This window comes from Dendrobates tinctorius, unplaced genomic scaffold (assembly GCF_039654945.1).
Source record: "Dendrobates tinctorius isolate UK_male_01 unplaced genomic scaffold, ASM3965494v1 ptg000038l, whole genome shotgun sequence".
Lineage (NCBI taxonomy): Eukaryota > Metazoa > Chordata > Amphibia > Anura > Dendrobatidae > Dendrobates > Dendrobates tinctorius.
This window is the reverse complement of record NW_027361706.1, coordinates 28885925-28908309: the sequence shown is the minus strand read 5'-3', so window position 1 is coordinate 28908309 and position 22385 is coordinate 28885925. Positions and strand designations below refer to the sequence as shown.

General features: G+C 41.2%; 1 protein-coding gene across 1 annotated transcript in view; it reads left to right on the top strand.

Annotated features, from left to right (window-relative positions):
- The window catches only part of CDC42EP1 (CDC42 effector protein 1), a 60968-nt gene extending 47280 nt beyond the window's left edge, over window positions 1-13688 (top strand). Inside the window, exons 2-3 of the mRNA XM_073574335.1 lie at window positions 5113-5928; window positions 8592-13688. Coding sequence (XP_073430436.1) covers window positions 5520-5928; window positions 8592-9130 — 948 coding nt within the window. The 5' untranslated portion in view covers window positions 5113-5519 and the 3' untranslated portion in view covers window positions 9131-13688. The remainder of the gene's footprint in view (window positions 1-5112; window positions 5929-8591) is intronic.
- The last annotated feature ends 8697 nt before the right edge of the window (window positions 13689-22385 follow it).

The following is a 22385-nucleotide window of genomic DNA, read 5'->3' as shown; positions in this document are numbered from 1 at the left end:
TGTGCTGTTATTTCAATACAATGAATGTTTTATCACCAGGAGATTATCACTGCCTGGACTACAGCTCACGTGAGCCCTGGTCTGACCACACACCCCCAGCTCACTGCTAATATACAATGTACACAGAAAGCTGTGGTGTGGGCGGGGCTAGCTTTCTGAGCTTTGCTGCACGCTACATCTAAAAACCCTGACTGTGTCACAACTGCTGCACCCAGTATTCTAAGTAACACATCACTGGAATCAGGGTCTCTGTCCCTACATTACGATGCTCTCAGATATGGTAGCAAAAACCTGTTGAAAGATTCCTTTTATTTTTATAGTAGCAGCCATAAAACTTTGTCACCCAGCAAACTCATATAGGAGACCAAGGTTGCTCAGAAACGTCAGAAAAGAATGTGAATGACAAAAGCCAGCTGCTGCAATTTCTACATCATTCTCTGATTTGTGGGTATAGGCTCTCTCCGATGTGTCGGCACCGACACAAACGTTCCCTTTAGGAATAAACACACACCACTTCCAGAAATAAAGAGATATTTCTAATATTAGAGGATATTATCCATCCATAGAATCCAACATACTGATGCTGCATACAAATAGGCACGCCGGTAGCTTTTATCGGCGGCTATAGTCCTTTTTAATGCATGATTCTCCGAGAAACCTCTAAATTGCAGCACATTTGAATTTCATGGCTCGGATATTATCTATGACTGTGAGCATCGGGACTGATTGCGAAGGTGAGGGACCATGAATGGAACATTTACCAAATTGCTTTTCATGTAGGAACCTACTAAAGGCAAGCTATAAAGAGCTCCGTCCTTTTCAATCCTAATTTCTTGGCGTACAGTATGTGTTTTATTTATTCCCAGCGCTCTTTATGTACATTCGGTGGAATGCCGTACTTGTGTGTCACGAGATATTTTAGGAAAACCTCTACAATACCGGCTTTGTCTGAGTTTTTTTCGACAAGTGAATGGCAGTCATTTTGGAAAAAAAAAAGAGAGGGTACATTACTGTAGACTCACTTTTTTTTTTAAAGTCAGTGGAAATAAATGACCACTTTTTTTAATTTTGGTTCTTCTGAAAAATAAAATAATTTTGTAAAAATATTTTAGACTTATATTACAATAAGTCTTGCGGTTTGTAGAATTTATTAAAGGAAGTCTCTTGGCAAATATAAATGCACTGTTTTATGCCCAGGGCAAGGAGGGGTCTGAGCATGACCCTATTGATTTTATTTGGGGGGTTTTGAACCCCTTATATCGTATCATAGAGTGATTACTAATACCCAATAATGCTGATAAGCATGCCTTGATAGGTACCGACATAATGGTCATCATTTGCATTGGTTCAAGTCCTTTTTCTTTCTTTGTCTTATGGTATTTGCTGATTTTTTTGTGCCAAATTCATCAAAATGGCGCATGTGGTTCATGAATTTGCCAGGAAGTTAAAAAAATTGTCTGTTTTACTGTCTTGAACCATTCTTTTCAAAGTTGGGGAAAAAAAGCAACTTTTGAACTAAGTGCATAAATCTACACCATAGGGCTAGTGGGGTGGAGTTGTGCCAAATTTTGTAAATTTTTGAAAATTCTCATTTGATGAATCAGGCAAAAATATCTAGAATATAAACCATTGAAATGGAAATATTTATTTATTTTACTCATTTATATAGTAGCGCCTTTAATTCCACAGCACTATACAGGCAATATTGGAGCTGTCCCCATTTGGGCTCACAATCTAGATTCCATATCAGTATGTCTTTCAAGGGTGGGAGGAAACTGAAGAACCTGGAGAAAACCCACGCAAACTCAGGGAGAACACACAGACTCCTTGCAGATGTTGTCCTTGATGGGATTTGAACCCAGTACCCCAGTGCTGCAATGCTTACCACTGAGCCACCATGCTGCCCCTATATAAATCCTTATCAATATCATATAAGTAACAAATCTTGGAGGTACCCTAATTCTAACATATCAGACCAATTACCACCAAGTATAATAAATCATATCTTTTCAGATCAAATAAATTTTTATAATGTCAATCTTTATTGTCAAATCAATTACACACAACATACAAATAATAAAATAGCCCTTAAAATACAAAGACAATAGGGCGGTTCGATTACAGGCACAGTTATAGTAAATATATAAATTATTATACAGCATAGAGGTGTAAATATTTCCTTATATAACCAATAGTTCAAACGTTTATATATAGCAGTATATCATTTAGGTGTGGTAAATTAAACCTGCTGTACACAATTAGTATGAAAAAACGTCACATATCAGCATAGACCCACTTATAATAAACAAAGGTCAATAGCATATCAATATTGATAAAATAATTTCAATTATATCCCCTTTAAGGGAATTTTAAGAGAACATTCTATACACACCATGTGCCAATATATAATTGGATCACACCACCTTGTACCTCGACGCACGTTTCACATTCAGATTCATCGGGGGGGTCTCTGTTTTTTAAGGGTTTTTTATGGGGTTATTTTATTCTTTGTATGTTGTGTCTAATTGATTTGATAATAGAGATTGAGATTCTAAAAATGTACCTGACGTGACAGATACGATTTATTATACTTGATGGTAATAATTGGTCTGATAAAAACAACAGGAATCATTACACTTGATCCACAAAGCAAAAGAAAAAACATAGGAATGTACATATAAAATGAACTAAAAAAGAACAAATAGAATAATGAATTGGTGCAAACAAAAAAGGCGCAAAATACACAAAGCTTGACTAAAAACAGGGGCAAAGGCAGTTATGAATTGGGGATGATATGTACATTGAGTTTTTATATGAGTCTATATCTATTATCTAATATGTGTAACTCTTTCTGAACATTGGTACTCACAGAATAGCTTTACAAAGCATTCAGTTAAAAAAAATTCAGACAAAAAATGGGACACAGACGGATGCTGCTAAAGTTTTTGAGGGAGATAGCTCATCCTAGAGCTGGATTCACAGCTCCACAGCTCAGTATTTCTTTATAAAGTCTTCCATGCTGCTGTTGCTTCTGTCTTTGTGCTAATGAGGGAATGAAGAGCAGAAATCCCTTTCTGCCTGCCGTGTTATGTTGTGTATGGGAGACATCATAGAAGCTAATCTCCTCCCACCAGGTCAGAGTCAACTGCAAATAGAACCTGAAAAGGGGAATACTGGTAAAAATGGCAGATATAAGTCACACAATGGCCAGAATTAGTTTTGTCCTCATATGCAACACAAAATAGCTTATTCTGAGTGATTACTTGATGGTACAGTTATTCATTAATTGCTCATGTGTCAGTGCTTTACGGGAACTGAGCTGGATTACTTCACTAGAAACAGTTGATAGATGTGCAGAGACCAGGACTTTGTATGATTAGTTTATTTTATTGTACGCCTATAACAAATAAAGGATTGTCCAAAATATGCCATATTCTGTATTGCCGGTAGCGAAGAATCAGGTACTGTAGCTCTATATAGTCTAATACATATAGTATTTACAGTTTAACAATATTTGTTGAAAAGTGCAAAATCAATTCTGAAAAATTAAAGAGAATCTGTCATCAGGATTTTAAACCCCAAACTATTTAAATTTGCATGTAGCTTTTTCCAAGACAAGTCCAGCAATACCTTTACGTGTACAGTCTGTTCCTCCAATTACTGAGAAATCAGCATAGGAATTGATAAGCAAATGAAGCTGAAGTGCTATGGAAGATATGAATCCTCAGTCTCTCCATCTCTAGCTCTGCATCCTCCTGCTTGACTGACTTACTTTGCCTGCAGTCACACAGAATAGAGGCTGTCAGTCAAGTAGGAGGAGGCACCTTTTGGGCAGGGAATAGAGCTGGAGTGACAGAGGCTTCAGATCTACAAATAGATCTTTAGTCTAATTTACACATCAATTCAAATGCTGATTTCTCAGTAACGGAGAGAATGGGCTGGCCATGTAAAGGGTTTGCTGGACTTGTCTTTGATAGAGATTTATGCACATGTAAATAGTTTGGGGGTGAAATCCTGCTAACTTTAAAGGGAATCTGTCACCCATATTTAGTGATATCATGTAAAGATATCACCCAATTGTGCGTCCCATAAGGATTCTATTAGGATTTTTTATTCCCCCCGACCCCGCACCTTTGAGGCATAAATACCTTTTTTATCTTGTTGAGGATGTATGCAAAATACCGGCGCATGCACAGTAGCGATTATATGCTTCGCCCACAGTTGGGCAAAGCATACTGCGCAGGCGCCGGAGGCCTTTTCAGTGCACAAGCGTGGAAAACTATGGCATCTGTGATATTCACAGATAAGGATTATGTGTAGCAAGCCAAGGAGGGGGGGAGAGGGTGACTAAGCCACGCCCATCGGGCCGGACCGCGGTGATTATGTGGATCAGAGTTTGATCACAGTGGGATCAGTTTTTGTTGGAGGTGGAGAAAAGAAAAATCCCCATCTTCTCCATTCTGTCAGTCCGTGAACATCAGTGTCCAATGTTCTCCATTGACCCATTGACTTGTTTTGATGATATTGATCTGCTCACTTGGATCAAAATTGGTCATGTCACCAATTTTTTTTCTCTAACTACGTCCAATAAAATCGGTTGTGTGCACAAGCCCTTCTTAAGACAAGCTCATCAATAAACGGCAATGTCTACTGAGAACATAGTGCTCCAGTCCAGAAGTGTGCCACCTATGGTTTCTAGGGCACGTGCAATGCATCCACAGTAGAAGAAGAGCATTTCTTTGTAAACTATACAATTACCATGAATGACTGGCTTCCCCTATGAATTCACTATGCAAGAAAACATGCTAAGCCCCTATTTAAATGATTAAGTAGTTAAATTTGCATTTTGAGGGTGACAGTCTCCATAGAAGAAAATCGAACCATTTTGTATATTGTAGCCGATTCTGATTGAGGCTTTCATTTGGCACAGATTCTAGTCAGATTACATTATTAAATTAGGATTTCATATTCTACTTCATAAAATGTATACAAATCTTTAGAATATTTTTTGGAAATATTATACTGAAAAAGGGACTAAGTTTAGAAAAGGTCACCACAAGATGAGAGTCTGCAAAGAATTCTATTTGACTAAAGTCATGCTTTCTTTTTCAGGTTGGACATCAGTCTTTGCTCTCAGGTTGCACGGATCTCATTTGGGTTAATTTTTCCAGAGTTCATTGATTTCTTTAAACATCTACAATTTTCTCTTCCTTCCACCACCTGAAAAGCACAAGACTCTGAATTAGCTGACATAAGATCTTCTCATCTGAGCTGTCTGGTGATTCCTTACATCTACTGCGTGGTTTCATTATTTCAATTTCACAAGCACATACGCCGGTTATAGAAGATAACTACTTGTCGTCTTTTGTAATACTATTGTCACTTTTGGTTTAGGAAACCTCAAGAGTTTGTCAAGAATCTTATAATAAGTATGTGAGACATTATTAGAAAAGACAATGGTGTAAGGATCTTCTTTATGTGTTTTTTATTCAACAATTTCACATCATTAAGAAGACAAAATGAGTCTTGGCAGTCTTCCGGTCATAAAAAACCTAGTTTCTCGATCCAGACGAGAGCGGGTATCATTAACACCAGAAATGATCAGTCCTCCTCTTGGTGACTTTAGGCACACAATGCATGTAGGACGAAAAGGAGAAGTCTTTGGGGACACCTCCTTTCTCACCCATTGCCATGAGAAGCACAGGCACCCTCGCTGGAACTACATCACCAAGAAATTACGCCAAGCTCGATGGATGTCTCCTGAACGCCAGTCCCTTGGACATCCAATTTCTCCCCCTCCACCTATTTCTCCAATTATTAAGAATGCTGTGTCCCTGCCACTTCTCCATAAGCAAAATTGGGATGAAGAGATAGATGGGAACCCAGGAGAAGCCTGGAACACTATGTCAGAGTCACACAGCCATTATGGTAAGTTTGAAACTTAAAAGTACATTTAAAGTCTAAAACAAAATATAAAGTGAGAAACCCTGTAATTATGGTAGTTAAAGGGAATCTGTCACCATTTTTTGGACTATAAGATGCGGCCACCGACATCAGGGGCTTATCTACAGCATTCTGTAATGCTGTAGACAAGCCCCCGATGTAACCTGAAAGATAAGAAAAACACATTAGATTATACTCACCGGAAGGGGCGGTCCGGTCCGATGAGTGTCGCAGTCCGATCCGACGCCTCCCATCTTCATACGATGCCGTCCTCTTCTTCCCTTCCTGTAGTGGCTCTGGCGCAGGTGCACTACTCTGCCCTGTTGAGGGCAGAGCAGAATATTGCAGTGCGCAGGCGCCAGACCTCTCCTGACGCCTGCGCACTGCAGGACTCTGCTCTGCCCTCAACAGGGCAGAGCAGTGTTCCTGCGCTGGAGCCACTACAGGAAGGGAAGAAGAGGATGGCATCTTATGAAGATGGGAGGCGTCGAACCGGAACGCGACACCCATCGGATCGGACCGCCCCCTCCGGTGAGTATAATCTAATGTGTTTTTCTTATCTTTCAGGTTACATCGGGGGCTTATCTACAGCATTACAGAATGCTGTAGAAAAGCCCCTGATGTCAATGCCGGCAGCTGATAGGGCAAAAAAAGGGTGACAGATTCCCTTTAAAAGCTTGGATGTTTCCCATTGAGAGGATGCTTGCCTTTTTCGAGCAGCTTATAGTAGAGTCAAAAGGGTTTTTAGAAGTTGCTGGTTCTCATTGTGGAGATCCATCCGGTATATGGAGTTAAACGGCAATACTCTCTGGGAAACGTATGCAAAGTTGCTCTCTTCCAGAAGGAATTATATGGTTTCCCTAGTGCCACATACAGGTAGATACCTTTTAAGTCAATTTACAATCTGTTGAAGAACCTTGAAGTATGAGAGATATCAACCAAACGAAGAGACAAAGTGGAAAGTGCTGTTTAACCATTTTTGTTTTTCCTCTTTATTTTCACCCTACTCTTTAGCCGTTTTGAGAAAGTCAAGCTCATAGGGATGGCTAAAGGGGTTGTCCACATCCATAAAATTACTGTTTCATATGTTCCTTATATGAAAAAAATGTACTTATAAATTTTTTTTTTTTTTTCAACGATGCCCCATCCATCAACATTGGTCCTTGATTTGAGCAACTCCACTTCCGGTTTGTTTCTCACATCAGAGAGCATTTCCTGTGTTTTCATGTCATCAGAGCTGTGCGTGTGAAGCGGTCTGGCTGATTTCTAATTTAAATGGCTAAGACATTCTTTATGATAAACGATACATAGACAGAGAAGGGGTTAGTGTCACAATTAAAATTAGCAACCAGCCTACTCCCTTCATACACAACATTAATGATGTACCATCACAGGAAACACTTTTCTGTGTCAAGCACAAGACCAGAATTGAAACTCCTGAACCTAGTTGTCACGACTCTGTTGTTGGGTGTCCCAGGGCCAGGAGTTCCTACCCTGTCGCTATCACTAGGGGTGTCCTAGCTCGCCCTGCTCCCCAGATTAATTGTGATGGTGAAGATGCCGGGACCACGCACCTTGCCTTAGTTCCTGAATCTGCTCTCAGTCTGTACCCTTCGCTCAGAAGGGGAGTAGTAAGGTACCATAATACACCAACCAGACTAACAAGGTAATAGGAACAGGGATAAAGGAAAATGCCAAGCATGCAAATATACACACATAAACAATATAGGTAAACACCGTGGAGTAGAGGAGGAGGTTAAACCAAAGTAGGAAAAGAAAAGGAATTATCACACACTCAAAACCTAGCAACAGTCACAGAAAAATCCACCAAACACCTTCTCCAATAACAACCACCAACAACTTTCAGCCATGCAGCAAAAGCAATTTCAATGACTGCTAGCCAGGACCCAGATTATATAGGAGATGGGAGTGGCTAACAGTGCACAGCTGAGAGCCTTAATGCTCCAAGAGATCTCAAATGAGCAGATTAACCTCTGCACTGCCCCAAAAAAAAAAAATCGTTTAATAAGAAAATGAAGTGCTTCTAATCAGTGCAGGAGTAGGAGAAATCAGATGCTGCGGTCTTCTGGCTCCTCTCTGTTGCGGTAAATCCTTGACACTGGTGCCAGAGAAGGTATCTAAGCATCAGGATATTTTTTAAAAATAAAATTATATTAATAAATTCTACATAATCATGTAAAGAATATATCTAAAAGTAGTACTTTTGAAGTTGTTAACCTTTTTAAGGGCAGTATAGTCTCCTTCTCTGTGTTCCCTAAACTGCTTGGTGTAATCAAATACTTGTATCCTAATTTTTATATCCCCCTAATTTGAGCTGAAGAAATATTAAGCAAACATAGTCCACATACAGATAACCACGTAGACTACAGGAGATGGTGGATAAAGAGGCATTTCCTACTTTTATTGACTACTATTGGACCATTATTTTTATGTATAGTACAATCAATTATTGGGTAAATCTGACAGAGATGGCCTTCAAGAACAAGTGTGAGACAGAGACATTGAATCAAATTTGGCTGACAGGACAGAGTTATTTTTTATTCAGTCTGTAGCCCAATTCTCTGATCTTAGACTGCACATTTATTGCACTACAGCACTAAGTAATCATTTTGTATTTCTCCGTGCAGGTCTAGGATCTGGATTTTGCACCATGCCAAGGCTCTCATCCTCAGAGGATCCATCAGAGGATACTAGCTCTCAAAAACCTGATGAAGACTGGGCCAGCTCCGGATTTCCAGATACTGAGGATTGCAGTGTCTGCACTGTTCCTTCTGAGCCTTCTAGCAGTCTGTGGCGCGCTGACTCGATGCAATCCTTGGTTATGGACTTTGGCCCATCACTCATGACTGAGATTCTAGAAGGTATAAGCTTCTCAGATAGTTCAAAGAAAACAGAAGGGGCAAGTGTTCTCCACGAACAAAGTATGTTATCAACCACCAATTACCCATCCAATTTTGATGGAACTTTAGTGAAAAGCCAATCTGAAATATATCAATTCCACTGTGATATTCATGAACCCAAAGGTTTTTCAAGTTGGGAACCAACCACAATAGCTGAGGAAATGGAGATTGATACAGACAGTGGGATAACAGGATCTGAGCAGGGAAGCAGATGTATCACCGCAGAATTATATGATTCTGGTGATGGATCTGAAATAGAAATGTAGACATTGCCAAAATACTGAAAAAGACTTCGGAGATTTGTCCTTAAATATATAAAGTTATATTTTTACTGATGAAAGTTAACATTTTAAGAGAATACACTAGAATTGTTTATGAACTGAGAACACATATGTAACCTCATACACAAAATATTTTGAACCTTTATACAGAAGGACAATATCTACCTGGAAGATATCAAGAGTCAAGACCTTCCTCAACTCTACTAATATATAAAGGAGAGAGCATTCATGTTCAAGACCAAAGAAGAACATTTGTTTCTGATCATTAAAATTCCATAATGGATCATGAAAAAAATGTGATTTTTGTATCTATACACAAGTCTTACCAGGATGTCTTGCGCTTTATAAAATATAAATGTATATACAATATCGGTCAATAGTTTGGACACACCTGTTCATGGAACGGTTTTGCTTGTTCTTATTGGAATGAGCACCACAAATGATATGACAAGGCATACTGTACCTGTTCATTTGAAGTCATTCCATTTGACTACCTAATTAAGCTATTTGACAGAATGCCAAGAGGGTGCATGAAGCTGTCATTAGAATAGACAGAGAGTACTTTGAAGAACCTAAGGTTTTACACGTAATCTGGTTTATCTCACAAATTCACACATATTTCTTTACTCCTCGTTTCCATAAATGCTGTCTTAAGTCTGAATCTACAACGTGCACATGCCAATAAGAACAAGGAAAACCATTGAAAGAACATGTGTGTCTAAACTTTTGACTGACATACAGTTTTGTGACAATCCTATTTTAAATCATTCTACTATTAATAAACTATACAGCTAAATGAATTGATAATTAAGATAGGGAAAAACAGTCATCCAGGCAAATTTTATATTTTTTTGTTTTTTATAAAAAAAATACTTATAAAATAAAATAAATAATACCTTAAAGAGGTTGTCCCAAGATGAAAGTAAATTTTATCTAAATCCCTATCTATATGAGACCCCAGTGCATCATGGGAAACTGAAATGAAGCATCATCAGAGCGGGGGGGCAGTTAATGCGGTCACAGTCACAGCTTTTGTCCCCTCCCTGAACTAAAGCGTCATCAGAGACGGTCATTTCACGGGCAGGGCTTGTCCCTGCACTGTGCATTGTGTGATGTGCACAGTTCCAGCGCCCGCTCTCTTGTCAACTCTCTGTGAGCCGGCAATAGAATGGCATCAGAATACCTGGCATATAGGAGATCAGCGCGGTGCTCCCCAGGTGGGTCACTGGTCTCTGCCTGGTATTGTAACATCACTGTATTGGCAGTACATTACTGCAGACCTGAGCTGACAAGAGAGCGGGCACTGTCATTGTGCACATAGCACAGCGCACAGTGCAGGAACAGAGCAGGGACCAGCCCCGCCCCTGAAACAAAAGTCACTGATGATGCTTAATTTCAAGGAGGGGGCAGAGGCTGTAACAGTGACCGCAGCCTCTGCCACCTGCTCTGATGACGCTTCATTTGAGAAACCCAAGACACTGGGGGCTCTCAAACAAATCGTCATCAGAAAGGAACTACAAAAAAATAGACTAGCAAATAGTAGGGGATAGGGAATTTTATAAGGGATTTTTAAAGCAAGTGTACTAGAAAATAGTTTAGATTATGGCATCAAATAGATAGAGAATTAGATAAAATTTACTTTCGCCTTCAGACCACTTCTTTAAAAGGATTCTCTCTGGTGATTCATGCTGCCTGTTTGGGCATCATAAATTAGGAATATGCTCCCTAATTGCATATATCTATGTTTTGCCTCTAAAAGGCTATGACATTTCAGGAAAAATATACTTCATGGTGGAGCAGGGGAACAAGGAGACTAATGGGACCCAAACACATAAGATAAAAGGCGTCTTAAATAGTGACTTTGACAATAATGAATGACGGCTGTTTCATTGAATTGAAATATTGTTTGTTTTGACCCATGCCTGATCGATAAACCATGATCTTTCAAACGACCTATCAGGCATATTAGATTTTTCAGATGATGATAAGCACTGGCTGCATCACTAGACAAAAAAATGCTATAAGGCCGATGCTGTATGAGATACATATTTTTTACATCCACAAGGTAGTTCGTCCTTTTTCTCTAATATTTATAAGGACCTTAAATAACTAGTACCCACCCCAACCTGCTCAGCTCAGAAAAATTGACAGGTCTCTCCCAATATACACGTAGCCTTATTAGCTTCCCAAATACTCCAAAAACTTATTCCAAGTAGACAGAGAAAACTAATGACCATCATGCCCCATTCCGCTAGATTGATAGATCTCTCTACATACATAGGGAGAGACCTGTCAATGTAGCCAAACCCAAAGAAATGTGAATAGCCAGGCAGATTCCCTTTAATGATCCCCTTACCATTTACATTCCCACCTTTCCAAGGTCATCCACCTGCTCAACCAATGAAATAGGGATACAGATATGTGACAGCTGCAGGCAATCACTGTACTCACGGGTAACATCAGTAGATTCGACATCAGTCAATCATTTATAGCATTATGAGTAGTTTTCCAAAGCGGTGGCTAGACAACTTTTATTACATGGTCACAGCTTACTTTTAGTTGTTTTTTTATTTCTGAATATTATCTAGTGTAAATACTTCTATGCCCCAAAATGACAAGAGTATTCTAGGAGCGATACCTTTCTTGGCTAACCAGAAAATTTATTTTTGCAAGCTTTCAAAGCATAGATGCTCCTTCTTCAGTCCTTTAGATGTACAGTTGTGCTCAAAAGTTTACATACAGTACCCCAGAAGAATGTTTGCTTTCTTGGCCTTTTTTCAGAGAAAATGAATGATAACACCAAACCTTTTTCTTCACTCATGGCTAGTGGTTGGGTGAATCCATTTATTGTCAAACTACTGTGTTTTCACTTTTTAAATTATAATAATAACCCAAAACATCAAAAAGTCCATGATCAAAAGTTCACATACCTCATTTCTTAATACCATGTATTGCCCTCTCTAACATCAATGATAGCTTGAAGTCTTTTGTGGATATTGTGGATGAGGGTCTTTATTTTCTCAGATGGTAAAGCTGCCCACTTTTCTTGGCAAATAGCCTCCAGTTCCTGTAAATTCCTGGGCTATCTAGCATGAACTGCGTGCTTGAGATGTCCCCAGAGTGGCTCAATGATATTGAGGTCAGGAGACTGAGATGGCCACTCCAGAACCTTTTCATAGAACCTTTTTCAGAACCAATTTCATATTATTGATGGTCTCAGCCAATATTGATGTAGAGCAAAACAGTGAGAACATTGAATGTGTCATTAGGTAGCATGTTATGTTGAAATGTTAGCTTGTCTTCAACATTTCAAAAAAAAAAAAAGTAAAATGTTTGTTTCCGATTTCAGTTTTGCTATTATTCCCAGATGTTACTAAATAGACCATTGGCTTAAATTCAGGTCTAAATCTGAATATAATTTACCCATTCTGCTAGACAAAGAAGAACTAAATTACACGTCTCAACGTTCCAACATTCCACTGTTCCAAAAGTGAAATCATTATGGTCAGAAAGCCAACATAGTTTATTCTTGCCAAGGATTGCCAAATCATACAAGAATTATAAAAGCAATGGATGACCTCTATACAAGCCTTACTCAAGCTGTATTCACATGGATTTATATAAAGACCCAAGAGAGCGATTTTTGGCTCTTGTTTGTAGCACCTTTATTTTGAGAAATGCCAAAGCAAAAATGTCCGGGTGCAGCCGATGTAGCAAGCAAACTTTTTTTTTATATATCTGTTTAGTCTCTTTCAAAAGTGGTTACAAAGCTTTACAATGGCATGTGGCTTGGCATACAGTTTCACATGACTTTATTTTTCGTGAACAAATACTGGAACATCCATTCACCCGTATGTACCAGTTGTTCAAAGGTTAAAATTGCAACTGCCGAAAATGTTTTGGCCTTCAGAAAAATTCCCTGCGATGTGACATTTGGGCAAAACATCTTGTGGATTTTGTTGTTGTACATAAAAAAAATCATTTTTATTTATACTATCTACCTTGAATCCTTGAGGGCCAAAACAGCAGACTTATTTTAATTAGAACCTATTCAACTCATCACATCTTCAATATCCTCAGTTTAATTTTAGATTTTTTAAGTTCTGGCTTTCAAAGATTTCAAGAGTCCACGGAAGGAGATGTAGATTTTAAAATTGGGGGTAACACTCCAAAGTGATTGGTCACATATACAGCTCCCTAAGCACATGGATGACTATGTAACCTAGACCCTATGGGACTGGTTGAAAAATATTCAGAAAACTTTCCCTTGTTATGGGTATTTGATTTATGCTGTATGATAACAATGTGTACAATGTACCTATGCAATATAGATAATGTGGTGCACATGCGGGACAATGCAGAATGTAGATTTTCTATGTATCCAAAATTTTATGGCTTATGCATGTATCAGTGAGGAGGCAAAAAAAAAACCTAAAAAGAAAACCACAAATACATTATATTGATCAATATGAACTTTGCTTCTTGTTATGTAACAGAATCAGCTTATCTTATAACAAAGAATAAATACTATTGTAATGAAAAATTGTAGGTTTTCTGCTTATGTCTTTCCAGGAATACAACTCATGTATTAAAATGTCTGTTATGAGAAGTACTTGCACCTGTGCTATTCATCAGCATTAATCCTGCCAGTCGTGTGTGCTTCCTGGTCGATGAGATGATGATGTCACACTCTTATTGCAGGCGACAACTCTAGCTCCATGACATCTGGGATTTGTAGCTACATCCAAGCTGGAAAATTGGAAGTTGAAAATACAGCCCTGGCCTCCAAACAAATTCACTATCAGGATGCAGTGGACCCATATAGTGAAGATGGCGGCAACACAGGTGCAACAATACCGATGAGACAGCTGCTCACATCCTACCAATCCAATGAAGACTTGTATGCGGCGCCGTTCACCCTATGGCAATGCACAGCATCTCTGCCTTTTTTTACTGTTTTCTTGAATTTTTGGAGGATTTTCAAGTCCTCTTTTTGTGCTATTGCTGTTTAGTGTTAGGACTCGTAAGCGTAGGGACCCGTGATGAGGGTTACGAGCTTACGTATTTTGGCCAAAATATGAACTAATAACTCACATTTTTTATGTCTTTTTTGCACTTTATTTTTCAGGGTGCAGTTGGTCCCATTTGGTCTTGTAAACTGTGGTGTCTGTTCACATGGGATGCATTTTGATAGTGCTGGGCAGCTCGCCTGATCGGATAGAAGGGCGTAACTAATAGGCTGTTAAACTGGATGCTGTGCATGGCCATAGTGTGAACGGAACCGCATACAAGACTTCATTGTGCATTAATATACCAAGCAACCGCCCCCTCCATGGATTGAAAGCAAAATGTGGTAAACATAGCACATATAGGTGGAAAATTTCACAGAGAGTAGAAGGCAAATTGCCAGTAACCACACAATATACGGACATAAGAGGGACCAACTGCAAAAAGCATGCTAAGGAAAAACAAGGGGCAGCCATAGGATCCCATAAAATAAATATTTTATTAGAAACAATATTAAAAGTACACAAGGTACAATGGCAGGGGCAGGAAAAAGTATTGTGCACTAAAATTGAGCATACAAATGATATAGGCATAAAGACCAAAACCTGAGCAGATACATATATATACCAAGTTAATCAAACCATGGTGCAGACAATAATGAAAATAACCTGACGAACATCTACCAAAGATAATTCAGATATATAAATGAAAGGCCGATGTACATATGGCTCCAAGACTAGTCAAATGAAGGCATATTGCCAATCATATAGATAAAGAGCACATGAATATATGGCGCAAAATAAGTGTGGACAAATTTATTTACCGTCACATGGACTGTACATGAAGAATTACATTATAATTTAGAGACAGTGCTCATAACGTAGCAAACAATGTTTGCCTATTATAAATAGCAGCCATGCAGTCTATATAGTGTCCAACACACAAGATGAAGATTCACTAAAGTGCCATAAAAACGGTCAGCATAAAGAGCCATACACCAAGGACAATACCTGAATGGTAGAAGGGTACTGCGGAGGCTAAGGCCGTCAGCCCTCCCCGACGCGCATTTCGGAGCACTCACGCTCCTTCCTCAGGGGGCACGGTATGGCGGCATACAAGCGCCCATATATATGTGGCGCCACAGGAAGTGCTGCGCTCCCGCACAGCGTGGTCCACACACAGCGCCAGGCAGGCCACCTCCCCTCACCTGATGCCACTGAAAACACATGGGGCCCCATGTGACCCAGCGGCGACCAATGGAGACGAGGCACCAGCAAAAATGCCGGGCAGGAGCACGCATGCGCGGCAGTGCGGCACCGCAACAGCCATGTGAAGTAATTGCACACATAAGGGCAAGATACAAAATAAGAAATATTTGCAAACAAAACCAAATATGAAAGAGACATAAAATGCAAGATTTAGAAAGACCTGGGATAAATACATATACAAAAATAGGATACAGAATAACAATAGGACATACAAATGCATATAACCAATAAATTATATATATGCATATTAGAGAAAATGTGCATATATGGCATAAGTAAACTTTCACTATAAGGTACAAAAAGGAATATGTAACATACATGTATAAGATGAAATAATATACAAATTATATGTGAATAAGAAAGATATTACACCGTATGTATATATATAAAAAATATATATACAGAGAGAAAAAGAAGGGGCTATTTAAATGAGCCTAGGGTCCAATACATGCACATATCATATCAAAAGGGCATCAAAGCAGAAAAGTGAAATAACCCAAAAAAAAGGTCATTTCATAGTCCGTCAAAAGGGAAAAATATATCCATATTTAAGAGAATCATCCCAGGAGAAAAAAACCAGCCATAATTCCTCTCTCGTATCCAGAAAGAAAACAAGACACAAAACCACACGGCTTGATGCTTCAAGATTTCCATCACCAATATTCCAAACTTCAATATCAGTCTGCATAAAAACACGCAAGATATTATCTGCCAAAATAAAAACAAGTGTGAAAATAAAACATATAAAAACATTGTATGGTCACATGATTGTGCACAATATGCACAACAGGCCAGATTCGCAAAAAAAGGGACAAGAGAGATGTTTTCATTAAGTCCATCCGGATGGATAGTCTTTAACGTCCAAATCCATCTTGTTTCGAGCTGGGCCAGGCATCTGGATAACCCCCCCCCCGATATTAATATTGAGGGAATCAATACCCCGTACCCTAAGTAGGAGCCATTACATTGGTGAAACTCCTTAAAATGACGTGGCAATGTTTTAAGGGTGGAAGTGTCCGTGCACTCAGATGCCGCCTGAATTCCCAGCACATGCTCTATAATTAGGAATTTTAATTGTCTTGTAGTTAGGCCCACATATATCAGGCCACATGGACAAGTGGCATAATACACCACGTATCTAGAAATACAAGTAAAACGATGTTTAATTGGAAAAGACTCCGAACCATCCGAATTAGAGAAGGTGGTACTACGCTCAAGGTTGGGACAGGTGACACACCTGCCGCACGGCACACAACCACCCCTGCCTGGAATTTCATCAAGGAAAGTAGAAACCGATTGCCCAACATAATGGCTACGGGTGAGTTAGTCACCCAAATTCCTGGCCCGCCTGAAAGTGATGGATGGATTGTTAGGGAGGAATTTCTGAATTACAGGATCGACCTTTAGTATGGGCCAAGCCCTCTCAATGGCCAATCACATTTTCCTATGTTGGAGATGGTATGATGTAATGAACCTTACCCTATTCCCCGTATTAGGTTTCCGGACCACATTCCTATATAAAAGATTATTGCGGGAACAATATTTGGCCCGATGGTACGCTTTTTTAATTGATCGCCCACTATAACCCCGGGCCCAAAACTGTAATTTTAATTCATCCGCACGTTTTTTGAAATCTTCATCAGTTGAACAAATTCGACGTAAGCGAAGAAATTGACCTACCGGAATCGCCTTAATCATATGGCGGGGATGACAAGAAGAGGCGTGAAGCAACGTGTTCGTCGCTGTCCCCTTACGAAAGATATCCGTCTGAATAAGACCAGTTCTATTCTTTCTGATTGTAACGTCGAAAAAGTCTATCCTCTCCTGATCCCACACCAGGGTAAGGCTACTTTCACACATCAGGTTTTCGGCGTCAGGCGCGATCCGGCGTCGTGCCGGAATGCCGGATCCGGCAAATGTTTTGTAAAACCTGATGTGCCGGATCCGGTTTTCTGCCGGATCCGTCTTGTTCTTGACAGACAAAACCGGATCCGTCTCATCCGGTTCATCCGTTTTTCTATCCGTTTTTTCGACGGATTACGCCGGATCCGGTTTTTAAAATTGACCCTTGTGGCCCCTCAAGGCAGAGTACACTGGCAGGATGACAGAGTGTGAAAGATTTGTGCCCTAACCAAACTTGTGTACCTTCTGGACCAACAGTATATACCTTTGCCAACTTTGGTTGGCAATCTTGTCATGGTCTTACTATTTTTAGCTTTAGGCCACAGGTGTGTACCTGGTTGTGTTTTATGCAAAGTATTTCACCTTTTAACAAAAGTTGTGTACATTGTTAGGAAATCACCAACAATAAACACAACTTTTTAGGTGAAATACTTTGCTTCAAACACAACCAGGAACACAACTGTGGCAAAAAGCTAAAATTTACCCACAGTTATATACCTGGTTTTGAATACCTTTTTACCTTTGAAATACCCTGTATTTAACCTTTTTTTTAAACATAGTTCGCCGCAGAAAGAAAAGACAGACAACCATTGTGAAACGATAATTTAACTTATTTAAAAATTTTTTTTTTTTTTTTAAATTTTTTAAAGTGCAAAAAACTTTTTTAATAAAGGTTTTGAACCCAATGGGCATTTTTATTAAAAAACACACATTACAATTCTGTGTATTGTGGGGTGGAAATACTGCTGGAGGGGCTGCGGGACACTTCGACACTGGGTGTGTGGAGAGAGGACTGGGATCGTGGTGGGGAAGGAACATTAGAGGTGAAGGTGTGGAAAAAACTACAGAATGGGTGGACATGTGGGAAGCAGAAGAGGTGGTGGGTGGTGGAGTGGAGGGTTGGGCAGGGACTGTAGGAGCAGATGATGTTGATGGAAAGTTGTATGGGGAAGGAGTTTGGTACGGGGAAGGAGTTTGGTACGGGGCAGGTTGCTGGAAGTGGGGAGATGACTGGTACTGGGGAGGTTGCTGGTACTGGGGAGGTTGCTGGTATGTAGTAGGAGGGGGAGGATGAAAAGTGGCTGGAGGGGGTGCAGATGTAATAGGAGGGGGAGGATGGAAAGTGGCTGGAGGGGGTGCAGGTGGAGGAACTACAGTGGTGGGAGGTGGAGGTTGGGAGGTAACCTGCTGTAGAGCACCGTGGCACGAATGCATTACATGCATCTGCTGGGCAGGAGAGAGCGTTTCCATGCGCTCCACAACAGACCTGAAAAAGGTGTGGTTTGGCGAAGATCTTGCTTCTGAATGCATGGTTTGCAGAAGTGTCTTCACCTCCAGAATGCTGGAGTTGATCTGCTGAAAGCCTGCGGAGATTTGCTCTGACAAGACTTTGAGACAGTTCTGGAAAGATGCATTCAGATGCAATAACTCTTGCGCATAACTCTTTTCCTGACCCCTCTGCCGCTGCCGCCCAGTACCCGCAGGTGTACTAGAGGCGGCAGGGGCAGAAGGGTGGGGTAAAGGGAAAGCGATCTCCTCACCAGCAGCGTCATGTAATGTAGGCGGCCACGATGCTCCTGTGCTGGTGGATGGGACAGATGGGTCGAATGTGTGGGAAGGCAGGGAAGGTGCAGATGTACCGGGGCGGTCGAAGTGTCCCTCGGTGCCGGTCTCCTCAGGGATCGCCTCAGAAGGGTCCAATCGTGCAGGCTCCCGAGTGCTGCTCACCGTGCTGTGGAATAAAGAGAAAAAAAAACAATTAAAATACTGACATGGTATGGCCCTGGCTGAAAAAAAAAAGTTACATCTTTTTCACATGTGGTGTGTAATATTTACCTTCTGGTGAGCATTGTTTCCCGGAGGAACGACAGGGCTTGTGCGTACTTGTACTTGCTCCTGCGTCCTCCAGATCCACTCGGGGCCCGCATCTCTTTATTGAACTCCTTCTTGAAACGATCCCTCACAGACCGCCACCGATTCACAATTCTGTTCCCTGAAACGAGAAAGGAGTGGTTAGTATACAACATCAGTGTTTCACAAACTCCAGTCCTCATGGTCCCCAGGGGTCATGTTTTCAGGATTTCAATAGTAAATAGAAATCCTGAACACATGATCCGTGGGGACCACGAGGACTGGAGTTCGGGAAACACTGGTTTACATCAAGCAGCCGTTACTGTATATATTTACGCTCTTTAATCTGGTCCCGAGCTTCGAGGTCCTCCCAGCGGCCCACAAGGAGAGAACAGATTTCCTCCCAGAGTCGTCGGGTAATGATCAGGTCAGAGTGGCGGCGGTCAGCCATATTCCAGAGCGGCTCCCTTTCTCTGACGAGATCGATGAGGCGGTCCACATCAATCCCTCCATCCTCACCGTCAGAGTCGGGAGCACGCTGTGAAGGCTGTTAAAGAAAAAGACAAAAATAACATAATTAGCCTCCACAAAAGAAATGAAATAAAAAGTGCAAAAAAACAAAGCAAAAATATTTATACTTACACGCTGGTGACCGCCGCGTTGCTGTCGCCGACGACCCTGGGAGGCACTGCGAGGACCTCTTGGCCGAGCACCAGATTGGGAATACTAGAGAAGAAAACTAAAAATGTTATGAGTTTGGATGTAGGCATTTGTTTGCTGTGTGTGGTCTGCAGAACATTGTTTTCTATGTGTTGTGTGTAGTGTGATGTTGTGTTTCTGCGTTTGATGCAAAAAACTTACGAATTGTGAGCCCACTCCAAGCGTCTGTCCACCCCTTCCTTCTTCTGGGAGCTCCTCTTCATCTTGTGATTCCTGTTTTGAAATAAAAGGCAATGAATAGACATATATTACAGAGATGATGGATTTTGGAAATAAAAACTTACCGTCAAACGCTGACGATGCGAGGGAGGGCTCCCAGAAGAAGATGTGCTGTCCTGTTGATGGCCAGACTCCATGGCTGTGGGTATTGCTGCTGCCAGTGATGCCATTTCTGCTGCTGCTGCTGCATCTCTTTGGCGGCTGTTGAATAAAGAGAAACAAAGGGCCAATGAATATCTTGATATTCCATGGCCCTAGTTTGGAGGAATGGGGGATTTGATAATTACCGTCTCTCATCTGCTTCTAGACTCCCCTCCCGTTCAGCATGCTGCTCCATTTGGGGTGTTGTTGATGGTGCTGCTGCTGCAGATGTCTGCTGCCTTCTCGTGCGCCTGGTTGCTGTCTTGGGTGGCATGTTGGGTGTGGCTGAGGGTCCCATTGTCTTGCTTTTATATATCTCCTGTGGGCAGAGCTACTGAGCATGCTCAGACCAAAAAAACCGGATCCGGCGCATTGCGGCGCTCATAGGCTTTCATTGTGTGAAAAAGCCAGACGCGCCGGATCCGGCGTGTCCGGCTTTTTCGCCGGAGACAAAAAACGTTACAGTAGACGTTTTTTCCAGACGCCGGATCGCGACACATTGCGACACATTGCCGGATCCGGCGAAAACCGGATGAAACGCATGGCCATCCGGCGCGATCCGGCGCAAATGCAAGTCAATGGGGGGGGAAACCGGATCCGGCATTGCATTTCGCCGGATCCGGTTTCTGTCAAAAGCGACGGATCGCGCCTGACGGCGAAAACCTGATGTGTGAAAGAGGCCCAAGACGTATGTTACGATCATTATTGTTCAGAGTGGAGACGAACTGCATAAGGTCGATGGAGGTGCCCTGCCAGACAAAGAAGATATCGTCGATATAACGTGTCCAGAACAAGACATGATCAATCGACCCCTGCTTGTCTGACAGGAAGAGCTCCCTCTCCCACAGCCCCAGGAAGAGACCGGCATAGGCGGGCGCAAAGGCCGCCCCCATGGCAGTCCCCTGGAGCTGTAGGTAGAAGAAACCCTTGAAAACAAAAAAGTTATGGGTGAGAGTGAACTCAAGAAGCTCCAGGATGAGGCCCCTCAATCCCACGGGTAGCAATGATGTCTCCAAAAAGAACCGTACGGCTCTAATCCCGTCTTCATGGCTTATATTAGTATAGAGGGACTCCACATCAACTGATGCTAGGAGAGTATCACTCTCTAAACACAGTCCATCGACCCTACGCAGCATGTTCCCATGGATTGGTAGGATATTAGCGGTTGTCTCATTGGTATTCTTGCACCTGTGTTGCCGCCATCTTAACTATATGGGTCCACTGCATCCTGATAGTGCTTTTGTTTGGAGGCCTGGGCAGGTAAGCATTTCTGCCTTTTTTGCTGTATTTTGGGAGGATTTTCAAGTCCTCTTTTTGTGCTATTGCTGTTTAGAGCAAATTGGAAGTTGATTTATGTCTGTCTTTGGTCACTGCTATGTGGCCTGTGCAGAACTGCAAATTATTAAAGCTCCTGAAACCCTGCTATCCACTGCCAGTTATAACTTTGCTAGTTTCAGTGAACTCCTGTGTGCTTTGCTTGCATTCCCAGTGGATACCCCTATTTTGACCTCAGCTCATTTTCTGCCTATTCTCCTGTCTTACGATATTGTCACTGCACAAACCTCCTAGTTATAACCTGACTCTCAGATCATTATTTCTGCACCACCCTGCATGGTCCTTCTAGCTTTGATCTGACTATTGGCTATTGGATCATTATTTCTGCAAACCTGCACCACCAGTCAGCAGCTAACTCTGTGGTCCCAACCAAAGGGTCCCTGTGTAAGTCCAGATTCCTGTGCAGGGATTAAAGAGTGAAGGCCAGAGCAACCCATTGGATCTGGTAAACAGAGTGGCTTGTGAGAAGTCTGTCCGTGGTCGGCATTTTGCTGCTACCAGGCGACCAAAGACAGAGTTGCTTTACAGTCATTGACTTTTCAACACAACAATCATAAGCGCTTCTCACCTCCTATTTGGAAGCAGAAGGCGCCAGAAAACCCCTCTAAGGTAATTATGGCAAGGTTGGAAAAAGGAAGAATTGCATGGATTGTCTTTTCAGAACAGCCCCCTTCCTAAATTAATCAAGCAGTTGGTTTGTCGATCAGCAGTCAAGCATATAAAACCCTTCTCTCATGCAACAGACAATATCACTGGGGAAAGTTGAGACTGTTGCAGGATAATTGTACAAATATGCA